Raw genomic sequence first — 16,287 nt, 5'->3', positions numbered from 1 at the left:
CGACTTCAGCTCAGGTCATGATCTCACCGTTTGTGGGTTTGAGCCTGCATCGGACTCTGAGCCTGGAGCCTGGTTCGGATTCTGTGTCTCAGTCTCTCTCCTCCCCTCCCCTGCTTGCACTCGCTCTCTCAAAAATGAATAAATAAAATAAAATAAAATAAAATAAAATTAAATTAAATTAAATTAAATTAAATAAATAAATTTTTACCGTTTATTTATTTTTGAGAGAGAAAGAGAGAGAGAGGGAGAGCAAGAAGGGCGTGGGGTAGAGAGAGGGAGACAGAGGATCTGAAGCAGGCTCTGCACTGGTAGCACAGAGCTCGACGCGGGGCTCGAACTCACACACCGTGATCTCATGACCTGAGCTGAAGACAGAGGCTTAACCAACTGGGCCACTCAGGCGCCACAAAAAAATCTTCTTAAAAAATTATAAAACAGTGGGGTTATAAACATCTGACAGGCACTAAACTAAATGTGTGGTTCTTTCTTGGCCTTTCTTACTCTCTCAGTTGTGTACGAATTCACTCCACGAAGCAGGCTTTGTACAAGTGTTTCAACTTCTCCCGGTAGTAAGACACAGTCAGAGGCTCTGCCTCCTTCCTGACACTGCATTCAACAGACCTATTATCTTTGTAGATTGGACCTTTGTAACAGGGCACTTGATGCCAGAATACATCCCTCATTGGCTTATTTTTTTCTAATTATCAGTTGAAATTACACTAGAGTTTATGATACAAAAACACTACACACGAGATTTACATATACACATATATATTCAGTCGTTACATGCTTGTTTTGTTAACTCATTCATCAAAATTACATACAGCCTGGCTATTTTCTTTACTGAAAATGGCTACTTTGGTTTATATCAATGTTGTCTCTGGGGATTTTGAGCGTAAGTACAGATTTAATTTTTCATTCAAAAATCACTTTTGTGCCAATTCTTTCCTCACACCTCCCAAATGTAGGAAACTGCCAAGATTTTCAGAAAATATATTTACTCATTCTTGGAATGTACTTGGAAGGAGATTAAAGTATGGAAAAATAAAAGCAGATAAATAGGATTTGTGGGCTAAAAGAGATATATTTAGTTCATTTTGTGGTCAAGTTCAAGAAAGAGAGGAAAAATAGGAAGGACGGAGGGAGGGAGGGAGAGAGGGAGGGAGGGAGGAAGAAAGGAAGAAAGAAAAGAAGGAGGGAGGGAAGGAAAGAGGTGGGAAGGAAGGAAGGAAGGAAGGAAGGAAGGAAGGAAGGAAGGAAAGAAGGAAGGAAGAAAGGAAGGAAGAAAGAGTTCCATAATTTGAGCAGCAATTCTAATGTTTCTCAAAACTATACCTTAATCAATTACATCCATCAAATTATTACAGAAACTTGTCTTAACATGTATATAAATATTACCCTATTTTGTATTCGGTGGAGGCAATGAAATAATTTTCCAACGGGAGTATTTCTCATGCAGACACTGGAATTTTATTCAGATAAGACTATTGGAAGTTATGGTTTGTTATGTATCCAACTGGATAGTTATGATTCTTTAAAATACAGAAGATATTATGTAGTCTCACCCAGAGGCCCACTAAAAAAAATAATCTGGCCACTAAATTCCTTCAGTTTAGTCATCATGGAGAATATTTCCAGGGAGTAGAAAGTACCGAGCATTGGTATAAAGCTGCCTACTCATTTTTCTAATTAAAAACAAGCCAAAAAAAAAAAAAAACACCACCACCAACAACAAACAACCCAACAACTTTTAAACATTGTCACTTAAGACAAAACAGGGAGAATCAGTCTGTGTAACCGAAATGGATTGGAGGTGGGGGGGGGGGGACTTTAAAAATTCCAAAATGCTCATTTTCCTCTCAGAATCCATAAGGCGATTTCAAATGGCAATTTCACACTCTTTAGGGAATGGGAGAAGAAAAGGCAATTTAAATCAGTGTGATAAAAATTAGTTTCCATTTCAAGCACTTGATAAAATGCAATATGCTATATCCATAATATGACTGGTGCCCACTGGAAGTCTTCCTCTCACAAATTCTAAGGACATCTAGGATAGTAGAGGTGAAGTGAACTTCCTAAGGTATTTAGCTCTGAGCCTTAGTTCCTGACCTGTAGAATGCAACAGGAACAGTAACTACTTTATTGGGTTATTATGAGGCTTCAACGGAATTTGTATAGAACTTGATCTGCCTTGTGAGTGTACTTGTGGGGTTTTTTTTGTTTGTCGGTGTTTGGTTTTTGTTGTTTTCATAAGGTCACCTAGTAGGGAGTTTAGAGTTTCTTTCCTCCTGGTCTCAAGGCCCCGCCCTCTTTCCACTATACCGCACATACGCTGAGCACAAAGAACGGGAGCCCAAACTCCCGGAGACATTTAGAAACTCCAAACACTTTCACAGGATTCCAATATTTAAAGGCCAAATAATAAAGTTTTAGCTGTCACGTGGAATTCTAATTACAAGAGAGAGTTTCTCTTACCCTAAAGCATGAGTGAGAACAAACCCCTACTTCCAACAGTAGGCATGTATACTGGTGCTCTGTCATCAGCCATCATTATTAAAAATTGAAATACCCAACACACACACACACACACACACACACACACACACACACACACACACGGAATATTACACAGCCAGAAAAAAAGGAGATCTTGCCATTTGCCACAATAGGGATAGACCTAGAGGGTGTTATCCTAAAGGAAATAAGTCATACCAAGAAAGACAAATACCATATGATTTCACTAATAGGTAGCATCTAAAAAAACAAAACAAATGAATAGCAGATAAAAGGCAGACTCGGGCCTATAAATACAGAGAACAAACCAATGATTGCCAGAGGGAAGGGGGTACAGGGATGGGCAAAATGGCTGGAGGAGAGTGGGAGATACAGGCTCCCAATGATGGAACAAATTAGTCACAAGAATAAAGGCACAGCGTGAAGAATATAGTCAATGATACCATAATACCATTGTATGGCGACAGATAGTAGCTACACTCGGTGGCCAGTGTGGCACACATAAGAGAAATTGAATCACTACGTTGAACCCCCTGAAACTATAGTAACATCATGTGTCAACTATACTCAAAGATAACACTTTTTTTTTTTCAACGTTTATTTATTTTTGGGACAGAGAGAGACAGAGCATGAACGGGGGAGGGGCAGAGAGAGAGGGAGACACAGAATCGGAAACAGGCTCCAGGCTCCGAGCCATCAGCCCAGAGCCCGACGTGGGGCTCGAACTCCCGTACCGCGAGATCGTGACCTGGCTGAAGTCAGATGCTCAACCGACTGCGCCACCCAGGCGCCCCAACACTTTTTTTTTAATTAAAACACCCAGATAAATTATTATCATTCCCTGGGGCAAGGTGCTAAATTCTATAAAATAATTGTTAAATCATTGTTTAAAGACTTCCCACAAGCCAGCGATGTCCGTGTAACACAGACTTCAGTAAGCCAAGTATTACCAATATGTAATATGTGTCTGTGGGATAAATCACGTCAGAGACGCACTGGAGAACAACGCGTCAACTACACGGGCTCAACTACAAAAAGAAACAAAAGACGTTCTTATTCTGGGTCCAAGTCATTCGAATTTTGTTTGAGACAAAATTACTGCTACGTAATTATCAACAAAGTAGGAGGGCAGAAGGTAAAATGAGATGGGCGGGCAAAATCCCCTTGTAACTTGAGAGACCAGCGTATTTCATGGACACACGTTTTCCCAAACACGTATGAAACCAGGGTGGAGAACAATACGTGGAGAACTACAGTCGATTTTGACCAGCAGTGAGTGAGGTCGTGGCCACGTATGCACGTGTGCAAATGTGCCTGCCATTCCTGGGGACGTGACTGCCAAGCCACAAGCCCACAACATTTCGGCTGATGAACCATTTAATAACCATTTGAGGAAAGAATCGGTTCCTGTCTGAAAACTGCAGACAACTTCCGGTAAGATCAACAAAAGTGCCCGCATCCAAACTCATAGACTGATTTGGATGAGATCCAGAAGTGACAAGGCGCTCGGGGTGGCTACATCGACAGGGCTCCTGCTGGCCAGATGGTGACACCATGGGGACAACAGGAGCAGGGACTGGAGGGACCTGAGTCGAAAGTGATTCAGAAGACTGTCTAAAAAAAACCTCACAGGATTGCCTCACATTTACTTAGTGATCTTTTATGTTTATGTATGTCTGAGTGATAAATCATAAACATCTGTGTGTAAATATATCTAAGCTAGTTCTTTCGAGAAGTTGAAAACAAAAATCCTAATTGAGGGGCGTCTGGGTGGCTCAGTCGGTTGAGCGTCCGACTCTTGACTTCAGCTCAGGTCATGACCTCCCGATTCTTGGGATGGAGCCTGAGTCAGGCGGTGCGCTGACAGCCTGCATCCTGCTTGGGATGCTCTCCCTTTCTCTCTACCCCTCCCCTGCTCGCCATCTCTCTCTCTCTCTCTCTCTGTCTGCCTCTCAAAATAAATAAATAAACATTTTTTAAAACAAAGAAGAACAAAATCCTAATTGAAAACCATGCCGTGTAAGAGTTGGGCTGGAGGACTTCCTCTTGCTCAAGGGCACACGCTGGTGGTCTTGCCCTCTTGGGTCTCTCAGACTTGACGAAATGCCACGTATTTCCTACCTTCTTCACCTAGTCTGCTGACCTCCCAAACACCCTCTTGTAGGACAAACCCTGCTCTTGTCAATCTGCCCTCTCCTACTTCTTAATTTCTGATCCTCACGTTTCGTCTCATGTTAAATTTGGCCCCATAAAACATAAGTACAGGTTAAGAGGACAGGCTTAAACTTACACTGTTGAGATTCAAATTCCAGTGTTCCCAATTAATGGCTGTGTGGCCATTAATTCACAAAATCCGTCTTTACCTCAGCTCCCTCATCTGTAGAATGGGAATAATGATGGTATCTACCTCACAGGGTGACTGTAAAGGTTAAAGGAGAAAATACACGTAAAGTGCCTTGAACTGTCGTGGGCACACGTTAGTCCTTTTAAGTGTTGGCAGTTCTACTTTTTTTGAGAGAGAGAGAGAGAGAGAAAGAGAGCGCACGCGTATTCAAGTGGGAAAGGGGCAGAGAATTCGCAGGGGGCTCCGTGCTGACAGCAGAGACCCCCAGGCAGGGCTCAAACTCGAGAACCACGAGCATGTGACCTGAGCCGAAGCTGGACGCTTAACCCACTGAGGTGTCCCCGCCATTGTATTGTTTAATGTGGTTGTTTTGTCATCGATTCTGGAATGCGAGCTCTTTTTCTGACTTATCTTGAAAACAATTCAAGCTCACGAGTCGGAAAGCTCTCCCCTCTGGCCCAGGCCTCCCCTTCCCACCTGCCAAAGACACTGCCTGGCTGACTGTGGGGAGGACTCCTACTTCTCCAACACCAGACCCTCTGTGGGTTCTCTTCCTCGTTGGCGTGTTCACCTTCCACAGGACCTCTTTGAGGGGGTGTTATCAACCTCACTTTTCTGGTGGTGCAACGGACTGGCGAGGACTCAGTAACCTAAGGTCACTGAGCCACGTGCCAGGGGTTGCGATTTGCATCCCGGGTCTCGTGAGTCCAGAGCATTCATGCTCTTCCCTGCCTGCCACCTGATGCATGCACATCCACGGGGCCAAAGAAAGACAAGGCATGTTACCACTGTATACTTGCCGGTTTCTGCTTACATGGTAAGCAGTCATGACAATACTCAGCAGCTCTGTGGGATTCAAACCCAGATCCGAACATCCTGGACCGACACTTCTTAATTTCTTCACCTTTTTTTTTTGGCCTTCGTATGGGTTAGAAAGGAGGAGTAACCTTTAAGAAGAAATAACTATTTCCAGGGACAGAATCATGCGTTCACATATTTACATTAAATATAGCTAGAAGGGGAGCGTGTCCAAAATGCAATCTAACAGAGAAGTTGATGTTTATGTAGGGAAGGTATCAGGATATGTTCGCATTTTGTCTAGCAGCATACCATACGCTCGCGTGGATGCCATGAATACATTAAACATAGTTTGATTATTTTTAATTGCAGGAATTGATTGCTATTTTATTAGCTTTAATTGCAGGAATAGATGATACCCTTCTCACAATTCAGATTAAAACAAAAATAGGGCCAAAAGAAAATTGTAATTCAAATAAGCGTGTCATTTTAGTATTTTCATGTGCCTTCACAAATTGCCATATTTAATACCTGCTGGCACAAGAAAACCTAAATGAGTATGTAAAATTTTATTTTTAATGTTTTATTTTATATTAGAGAAAGAGAGAGACAGAACACGAGCAGGGGAGGGGCAGAGAGAGATGGAGACAGAATCTGAAGCAGGCTCCTGGCTCCGAGCTGTCAGCACAAAGCCCGATGCGGGGCTCGAACCCACAAGCAGTGAGATCATGACCTGAGCCGAAGTCGGACACTCAACCGACTGAGCCACCCAGGTGCTCTTGTAAAATTTTATTTTATAAATTATTTGCATTTATAGTTTTATCCAAAAGACAACAGGAAAGTCAGAGGCCCTGAAGAACAACAAAATCCCACCCCAAGGTGAACTTCTGATAAAGAGAAGCTTGGTTTCCAGGGTTTTGAGGTGAAAGGCAAGCTCTCCTCTAAACACAAAGGCCACAGGTTTCCTCCCTGTTCTCAGAAAGCAGGAAACGCCCTGCTAGAACCAACTGGCACAACTTCAGGTTCGGTCTCCTTAGGCTTTAGTCCTTCACTCATATGTCAATGTCACTGAGCACCTGCAGTGTCCCCCAAAATACACAGGAACTACGGAAGTATGGGGAACACTAGTGGGGACAAATCAAATGAGCACAGAGCCTCGTGCAAGCCACGGTAAAAACCAGACCGTGTCACTCCATGACTTTTCTGCTGAAGAATGTGAAGTTGTACAGATAACTGTCGCCTAAGCCCTCCGTGGCTGTGTCTACGTGATGCTGGGCCCTGGACACATTTACAGACCAGAGAGCAGCGAAGGTATAAAAAGTATGGGACTAGACAGCTACTCACCAGGAAAACCAAAGCTGCATTGAGGGCTTCCGATGTATAGGTCAGGATTTAGAAAAAATGAAACGTATCTTCTTCACCTGAAATAGCTACTTTTGTACATGTGGTTACGTAGACTAATTTCCAAAATGAAGTGGACGTTAAATTGATCGAGCTCAACGGATGGAATGCATGCTGAAGATCTACAGTTCACCATCGGTGCCCATTATTCAACCAAGAAACAGATGAGATTCCACAGACATCCTGTTACTGGAACATGGAGAGATTTGAAAGTGGAGGAAGTTGGCCAAAAAAGTGTCCATAATTACACGAATACACTCTGTCCTCGGGGTAACTCTAGGAGGGGAAAAAAGGTAAATTTTTCATTTAAAATTGTTCAAGAGTACTCTTTTAAATTAAAAAATCCTCAGTGGAGCACCATATGGCCTGGAATGAGACTAGAAGGTATTCATTTTCCAGTTTCAGATGAAAGACGTTAAAAGCTGCTTTACGTGAAGCGATTTTATTAATGATATAAACCATCCCATGTTTTTTTACCAAACACTCCTTACTTGGGATTTCTATTTCATGCATGCAACTCCCCATTAAAAAAATACATTCTAGTGCTGGCTGCCAATATCATGGACTTTTCTAAATATGCTTGATAGACCAAGGAAGACTTGAAGCCTAAGATTTTAGAGCTGAAAGATGAGGCTTTCATAATGTGATGCTGGCCCCTGCAGAGCCCTGGGGCTGCTTGGACTTTTAGGATATGAGTAAAAGTGTTCTGAGGCTATGTCTCAAAAACTATGGAGCTAAGTTGAAATTAAGGCCAGTCTAGAAAGATGGGTCTCTTTTGAAGATGCCACGGATCCCTTTAGGTAGACTTTCCAGACTCTGAGACAAAAAGCCAGGATTTAGAGGGTCTGGGAGAACAAACGTCAGGCCACAAACTCCGGGCTCGCCAGTGTCTGAACCGGATTATGTTATCCTAGGATGCTTTGCACTTCTAACATTCTAATTGTTACATATTTCTTCCTAATAGTTACCCTGCATCTTGCTTGCTTTAAATTTATATTCTGCTCACCTTGAATTCAGTGGGAATAAAAACAGTCCTTCATCATCACCAAATATACCACACGTGGTGCCATTTATACAGAACCCACAATGCTACTACTGACTTATATGTGTGTGTGTGTGTGTGTGTGTGTGTGTGTGTGTGTAATTGATGTTTTGGGCCTGCTTATCATGTGCTAATTATCGTGCTAAGGTCTATATTTATTTATTCCATTTGCTCAAGATCCTGAAGCCAGAAGGCAGTGAGGCCAGGATCTGAGTCTGGTAGACTCTAGATCTAATGATCCCTGAGATGCCGCTTGTCTGTGGATGCATCACAACCTGTGGGTGATGGATATTCAAGGCTGTGGGAGCCTGCCACCTAATAGATCCCGCCACCCCACCTCCTACTCTGGTGAAGCACAATTACTGGCACAAAATCGCATGCTATCACCCTCGGGAGTACTTTTTTAGTTGGAAGTGGGGAGGAGGGGGAGGAGAAAGGCACGACACACGTGTCTATAACAATCACACAAATGCATCCAAGCACACATCGTAACGATTTATTTGCATTTTGCATGGTGTGTGGGGAGCCTGGCTTTCTCCTGTCTTTCAAGTTGGAACTCTGATTTCCCATGCTACCCATCATGCTACATTACTGTAAACATTTATATACCGTCAATTTAAACAACACACATACTCTACGCCATTCACCGAAATGTAAACGATCACAAAAGAGGCCAAGGCGGAACCGCTGTGAAAGCCATAACATTTATTGAAGAGCGGACATATGTTTGCAAATCACAGCGCTGCACGGGCACACAATCCACGGTTCATGATGCTGTTCCAATTAAGTTTTTAATAGAGCCTTCTCATATAATCCGTTTTAAAGACAATTAATGAAAGGGGAAAAAAGGTGTCAGTTGCAATTACATTTGCAAAAACCGAACTGCAGCTTTTATTTAGAATGTATCTGTGCTCAGCTATGTAGATGTACACATGTGCATTATTTGGACCTAGGCATGCATTTCTGGATGGGCAGAACTTCTCAATGAATAATGGCTGTAGTAACCCAAAAAGTATCTCAGAGTGTTGTCAGTCTTAGAGACCAGGGCAACAACTGCAATAGAATTTCTACCATTTGCCCCAATTAACACACCACTTCGCCCTGAAGATGTTCAAGTCAGCATTTTATTGTTGGAATAATAAAGAGAAATTCATCCGACAAAGGGCATGATACAGAATACATCTATAGAAGACACTTCTCATCTTAATGTTGACAAGTGGATGTCCTTCCTTTTGTATCAGTGAAAGAAATTTTGGTCAAATTGCCAAAAAAAAAAAAAACAACCCCAAAAAACCAAAAAAAAAACCCACCAGCTCCTAATGTGGAGTTTAACCTCCCATTTTCGTCTAAAAGTTATCTTTTAACAACAACGACAATAAAAAATAAAACTTCATTTCCAGGAATTTAAAAAATTGAAAGAAAAACATCAAAGTTGATAATTAAAAATAAAAATGTATATTATTCATTTTTCTGAACTACTCCTGTTTTGTTTTGTTTTGTTTTTTATGTGTACCTTTCATGGAAATATCTGTCACAGTGATCACGGAATAGAAATTTGATTTTATATCCTTAGAGGTTAATAATATGATGTTAACGACAATTTTCTAATCAAAGAATCTGATAGTGTAAAACATCTGATGTAGGAATATCTAACCGATGACCACTGAGATTGCGAAGAATCTAGAAACTTCAGAAAGAGAAAACCTAGCTGATTTGATTGGCTCTGTGCTGTACTACTTACTTTGTTTAATACAGCATCTGTTATTAAAGATGCTTTGGTCAAAGCACAAGTTGTCAACTGACTTCTAAGAATTGCCTATTACTTGGCCCCTGGTCTGAACAGAGAACTGGCAACTTAAGGTCAGGCTCTTGCTCATTTCCTGTATATGTCTCTGGATATAATATTCTATTGTTTATTCCCTATTTTACTTTGAAATTCAGAAACCTTCTACCTGCCTGACCCTGATGTTTTGATACCTAATTTAATATTACATGTAAGAATTTATATAAACCAAATATTTTGTCTAAAAATGTAATTTTCTTTAACCTCTCTTTTTGTTATTCTTCAATGCCCAGGCAAGGAACCTGTTTACAGCAGTCAGGCTCTTTCCAGAGAATAATCCAGATAGGCTCAGCTCAGTTTTCTGGCGGGTGCTTCCTAGTCACTGGTACATCTGGTTTCTCTTCACATAGAAAAGTTTGTTGATCTGCCATCATCTGCCAGGTACCTTGCTGGATTTATCCTAGAAGAATCTACGGGGAAATGCCCATTTGCACTCCTAATTTGTAAACCACAGTCACAAAATCAGATACACTACTCACTAACCCATACACCAAATTTATAAATCTAAAGCTGTAAAAAAAGAAGAAAGTTGAAGAAATACCTTCCTATGTGTCTATGGGACTATTTCCTCAGCCTTGAAAAGTGCTGGCCTTACACATTTGCTCACTGTTTTTAAAAAAATCACATTCTTTTCATTCAATCAATAAACATTTACTGAATTCCTACTGTGAGTGGCCACTGAAACCTTTCTATCCTTTCTAAAAGAAAGCAAAGGGGCCTTGTTCAGTGGGTCTAAGGCAGTAATAAGGACATGTCAATTTATGCTGGAGTTTTCTAGTCAGTTTTAAGGTAATGTCTTTCATATAAGAGGCAATCACAGAGTAAAAAATGGAAGAGAGGAAGGCACTCAGTACCTATTTGTCAAGCACTGGGCCAGGAACTCTGTGGATGTTTGGTGCAGAATGCTAATAAGCCTCTTAGGAATTATGGAAGGTATTTATTTTTCCTATTTTATGGACAAGGATAAAAAGCTGTTGATTAGTTCAATAATCGTTCAAGACCATTCCCCATGCTACACTATAGTTTATGTTCTAAATTGATTCACCACCTGAAAAGGCAATCGGCATGATTCCAAAATTTGAACTAAGAGCCAAGGAGCTCCAAAGTAAAAACTCAAGGCTTACTGTTTTTGTTGTTGATTTCACAACACAAGATGCTGTAAACTTCTCTGGACTAAGAAACTGCTTGAGTACAGCTGTTCTAATTTGCTTAAATTCCTGTAGTGGGAGGGAGCCCTTCACATTATGCATTACCTAAGTCAAGAAAAGGCTGATTCCTCACCCCACAAAATTTTGTTGTAAGATGAACTGAACAGGAATTTTGCTATAATCCTCCAAATTCATAATATCCTCAATATTATGAAAGAAAAGTCTCTAACTAATATCTTTTGATGTTCTAGGAAATACAAATCAAGGTACTCCTCTAGTTCTGTTAACATATCTGTCCCTTACTTACCTTCTCTTAAAATATTAAAGATATCATAAATGTTAGATAAAAGAGAAAATGCTATGAAATAATTATTCATCCTAAGAGTAATTATCTCCAGGTATAATTCATGGTAAGACTCCTTCCTTTCTCTTATATTTTAACGCTTACCTGATCTTCATTTAATGCAAAAGAATTAATGAGCTGCCTTTAATATTTCCCTACTTAAAGTTTTCTTCCTCTGGCTTTAGGTAAGAAGTCTTACAAGTCCATTGGCTAGTTAACCATTCTAGATTGTGACTCTTAATTTAGGTAGAGAATCATTATTTTCAAATTCCAACAGCAGACACAAAGAGATTTAAATGTAGCAAGATAACTGAAGTTAGACATAACACAAATAGAAAATAAAACTTTAAAGGACCAGAGTCCCCCCCCGCCCCACTTTTTTCTTTTCCGGTTGCCATAGATTGTATCATGATGCCCATGGTGAGCAGAGTTTTCAGAAATTGGGTCCTTTCTAGCAACAGGTCAAAGAATGCATGTAAATGTACATCTGTGAAATAAATCTACCACCGATGCTGCACCTGGAAATGAGGTCGTGAAGAGGAAGCCATTTGTTATCACAATAAATTATATCTGTAATCTATACAGACCTCCCACGCCTTAAAACAAAACAAAACAAAACAAAACAAAATCTAGCTTGGAAATTTTAAAGACTCTGGTTCCCTTAGAAAAAATGACGAAAAGGTTGACTGGAGTATGATCCTTACTTATCTGCAAGCAACATAGAGTTTAAAGGACAATTTATACATGCTTTTGAGCTTAATCTTGCGTTGCATTTGAGACTGATTTTACAGTGTCTAAATTAATCTCTAGAAGTAGATAAACTATGTAAACCTTAGATTTTTAAAGCAGTACTGTGATAAAAATGCCCTTGGAGACCTTAACTGCTCACCTAGGGACCAGTATGCACCAGGAAGAAAATGAATGTTAATTGCTTTTCCTTTGAGAGTCTCCTACTCTTAAGAATCACAATGCTATGTAAACTTACATATCGTGTCTATTTCCAAGTAGTGTGGGAAAGATTCTGTAATGCAGGACTGCTCAGGGGCTCTCAGAAGCTGCCTGCCCTGGGAGCCTGCGGTGTATCTGTGTCTTCTTTGATAACTTCCTTTCAATTATTTTTGATCCCATCAACATGGCTGTGTTTTCTAAGCAGGAAATAAAACTACTGACATCCAAAGGCAAGAAGAGTAAGAATCAGGAATATTCCAGATTTGTCTTCATTTCCTTCCCCTACTTCCTTCTACTCTCCTTTCTGGCTGTGGTTATGCGGCCAGTGGTTAGGTCTACCTCCCTGCCCCCCACAGGCCTGACATCAGAAACTTGGGGAGGTGCAATTGGACACAACACTGGCCTTGGCAGCCCCCCGGGAGTGAGGGAAACTAGTTATCAAGTCACAGAGCTGGCTCTAGCCGGGCTTCTGGGAGGGCAAGACGCTGTGACTGGTCTAAACTTTAGCCAGGTTAAATTTAAAACGAGAAGTTAGAAAAATTGGTCTTCCCTGGGTGATGTTCCTTAATTCATCAGCTTTATGATTCTACCTATATATGAAATGACTATAAAAAGCACCTTAAAAATAAGAATTCCATCACCAAACTATTCTATATTGAATTCTATAAAAAAAATCTCAACCCACAAAACATGGTCCTATACGAAGCGAGAAGAAGATGTATGTTAAAATATAAAATGAAAGCTCCTAATTCTCAAGTTAAAGGCTAATGTGGAAACGACGTAATGGCGAGCTAATGCCAGAAACCTGCTCTGTGTCTTATATTACACTTAAAATCAGTTATCACCCAAATGCCTCAGCCAACCTCATTTATTTCCCCCCAAGAATTCGGAGAATGGACAGGAGAGTTCCCAAAGTATGCACAAGACCTTATCTCAAAACTGAACTCAGTTCTTCTTTATGTGATGTTTCACTGCCTCATTTCTAGCTGTTGTAAGTTAGTTACCCAGTATACTAAGTTGATTATTCCAGAATTTTTCCAAGCAAAAAGTTAAGCTGATGAGTATTTCCAGGGTCATCATCCATGTCCCTTTTTTGAAAGAAGGTTCTAAATATGCCCTTTTCCAGTCTTCAGGCACCTCATCAGTCCTCCACGAGTTCTCAAAAATGATATCTAGCGGTTCTGTGATGACTTCGGCCAATTCATTAAGTACTCTAGGATGCCAGCCATGGGGACCTGTGGATTTGAACATATGGGGGTTATTTAGGTTCTCCTTTACCCATTCTTCCCCTAGTCCATCATGGATTTCTGCTCCTAGTTTTCTTTTAAGTAAACTCCACACCCAGTGTGGGACTCGAACTCACGACCCTCAACTCAAGAGTCACATGCTGTACCGACTGCTGCTCCTATGTTTAAGTCACAATTGTCCTTTCTGGTTATCAAATGGACTTTTAAAACAATAGTTTTTTTTTTTTAATGTTTACTTTTTGAGAGAGAGAGAGAGAGAGAGAGAGAGAGAGAGAAAGTGGGGGAGGGGCAGACAGAGGGAGACACAGAATCTGAAGCTGACTCCAGGCTCTGAGCTGTCAGCACAAAGCCCGACGCAGGGCTCAAACTCACGAACCATGAGATCATGACCTGAGCTGAAGTTGGACGCTTAACTTACTGAGCCCCCCCAGGTGCCCCTGAAAAAACAGCTTTAAGTCTCTGGGTTTTTTTTAACCTATCAATTCTCTCCTTGAAGCTACTAAATGAAAAATGTAATTTTTTTCAGGCCCAAGTCTTATTTGTCTTGTTTAAAAACATTGTTCTTTCCCCCCCCCCCCCCTTTTATGTTTCTTGTAAGAACAGGCAAGTAAAGCAAAAAAAAAAAAAAAAAAATGAAAGTATATCTTGCAACAGTTTGTCTCCTGACGTCACCTCGCTCCCTACTACGCGGGAGCGTCCTTAGTAGCAGAAGTAACAGCAACACTTGGAGACATTCTAAAGGCCACCAATCTCGGGCTCAGAGGGCACAAATCTATTCAACTGGTGCCTGCAACTGCTAACTCAAAATGCACCTTCTGAAATAGAAAAAAGATTCACAGTCATCCTTAGAATCGTCTGTAGGCACACACAGTCACTTTTTCACGTAGGCATTTCAAAAGCGTAGTCATACACGAGCTGGAAAGAGATGGAGAACGAGTTCTTAGGAAGCAGCCCCCTCTCGGAGAAATTGCCTGCTGTCGTGCGGTCATCTGTGCCCACGTTCTGGGATTGCTGTTACACTAATTATCACCGAGCTGTGATAGGCGTTGACAGTTTTAACCCCTTCTTTGTCACAGAGAGTCCTCAGAAACCGAAAGCCAGCGACAGATTATGGCTTCCTGCCCATATGTCGCCGCATGCCCCAAATCCCCTGATGGATCTGGAATACATGCAGGGGAGGAAGAAAGAGAGTACAGAGGGGAAGAATGAGGACACGTGAGTCTTCCAACGCGATGTCTGATGTGACAGGCAGACCGTGCCGCTTGGATTCGACTGTTAACTTGTTTCATTTTGTTTTCTAATTGGAACAGCTTTTGAAAAAGGTTGAATCAGTTGTGCGGTCTTTTGTTTTGCCTTTCTCGTCTCCACCTCTCCAGCCTCACCCCTCGTTTTAGCTCTTAAAAGAGCTGTGTTAAGTGCCAAAAAAAAAAAAAAATGTATTCTAGACATCACTAAAAGACTCTTTTAAAGAATAATTCTGCACATTTCTCTAGGGTACAACAATTTGTTTTAGCATGTGCCATTTTCACCCCTGCTCAAATAGCCACCTGCTGATGGCAATATGTTAACTAATATGTCATTATTAATTAGTGTGGGTAATATCATCCACCAACGGCATCTAAATGGAGAGAAAGTATTACTATCCGTGCTCAGAAAGTTTCTTTCTCCGGGGAATCAAGCTCTTTCCAGGCCCTTTTTTTTTCTATATTACTAAGTAATAATATCATACTACTAATTTACATATTCAAACAGTCACTCCAATAAATTCACATCTAAGCCAACGCCTCTATCAAGATCACTTCCTGCTAGGAACTGTGGAAAAATCATGTTCAATCTATCTTGACAAACTATTTTTGCAGGGCGGTGGGGCGGGGGGGGGGGGGGAACAAGGGGAAGTTCCGTAGAGGAGGGTAGTCACCCTAATATAAAGACGGCAAGACTGTTTGGTGTAACGTTGTCATAGGTGAATGAATGGAAAGGCATTTCACCAAAAACTGTCTTGCCTATGCAGTGCAAGAGACTGCATTTCAAACAGAAAAGGCAGAAGAAAGAGCTTCAGGTTACAGCGTTAGGCGTCAGGCATTTCTCAGATGGCAGGAAGACCCCAGCTAGGATCAGGGCAGATTCACAAAGGGAGGGATAAGGCAACACCCATGGTGAGGACATTCTTCCTACAACGAAAGAGTCTCTGATGTCTGCCCAAGCTAGATACAGTTCCATCTGAAGTCAGAAAGATGGCCTCACCTACCTTGAAAGGTCATTTTTATTCTAGGAACCTACGAAAGTAAGGAAAATGCCTTTGGACAGGTTATCACCAGCAAATGCAGACACCTTCCGTATTATTAAACCCCTTAAAGACGTGGGGCGTGAAATCATTCACAAACCCAGCACCGAGCTGACAGCCTCTGAAACCTCGTGTGTGCCTTTGCTTCAACAAAAACAAATCACATTCATTAAACAAGCCCAGCCTTGCAATTTGCTTTGTTTTATTTATTTATTTACTTACTTACTTGCTTGTTTATTTATTGTTCTTTGGGGGAGAAAGCAGGAGGCAGACAAACAGGATTTCCGCAGTTGGGTCAATGGAGAGTTTCAAGATGTGAGCAGTCGCAGAGAGCTGTAATGAGCCCAGCACATGTTGGTTCATGATTGCAAGGAA

At 41.2% G+C, this 16,287-nt stretch overlaps 1 protein-coding gene across 2 annotated transcripts in view; it reads right to left on the bottom strand.

Moving 5' to 3' along the window:
• Positions 1 to 8,789: 8,789 nt before the first annotated feature.
• Positions 8,790 to 16,287, bottom strand: part of SAMD5 (sterile alpha motif domain containing 5) — a 58,347-nt gene continuing 50,849 nt past the window's right edge. Inside the window, exon 2 of one of the 2 annotated variants that reach the window (XM_043592574.1) lies at positions 8,790 to 13,616. In XM_043592574.1, coding sequence (XP_043448509.1) covers positions 13,554 to 13,616 — 63 coding nt within the window. In that variant the 3' untranslated portion in view covers positions 8,790 to 13,553. Of the gene's footprint in view, positions 13,617 to 14,201; positions 16,246 to 16,287 lie in introns of those variants that run through there. The other variant, XM_043592573.1, reaches the window with a different exon arrangement.

This window comes from Prionailurus bengalensis, chromosome B2 (genome assembly GCF_016509475.1).
Source record: "Prionailurus bengalensis isolate Pbe53 chromosome B2, Fcat_Pben_1.1_paternal_pri, whole genome shotgun sequence".
Taxonomy (NCBI): domain Eukaryota; kingdom Metazoa; phylum Chordata; class Mammalia; order Carnivora; family Felidae; genus Prionailurus; species Prionailurus bengalensis.
Note: the sequence above shows the minus strand (reverse complement) of the source record. Positions and strands in the feature narration are given on the sequence as shown.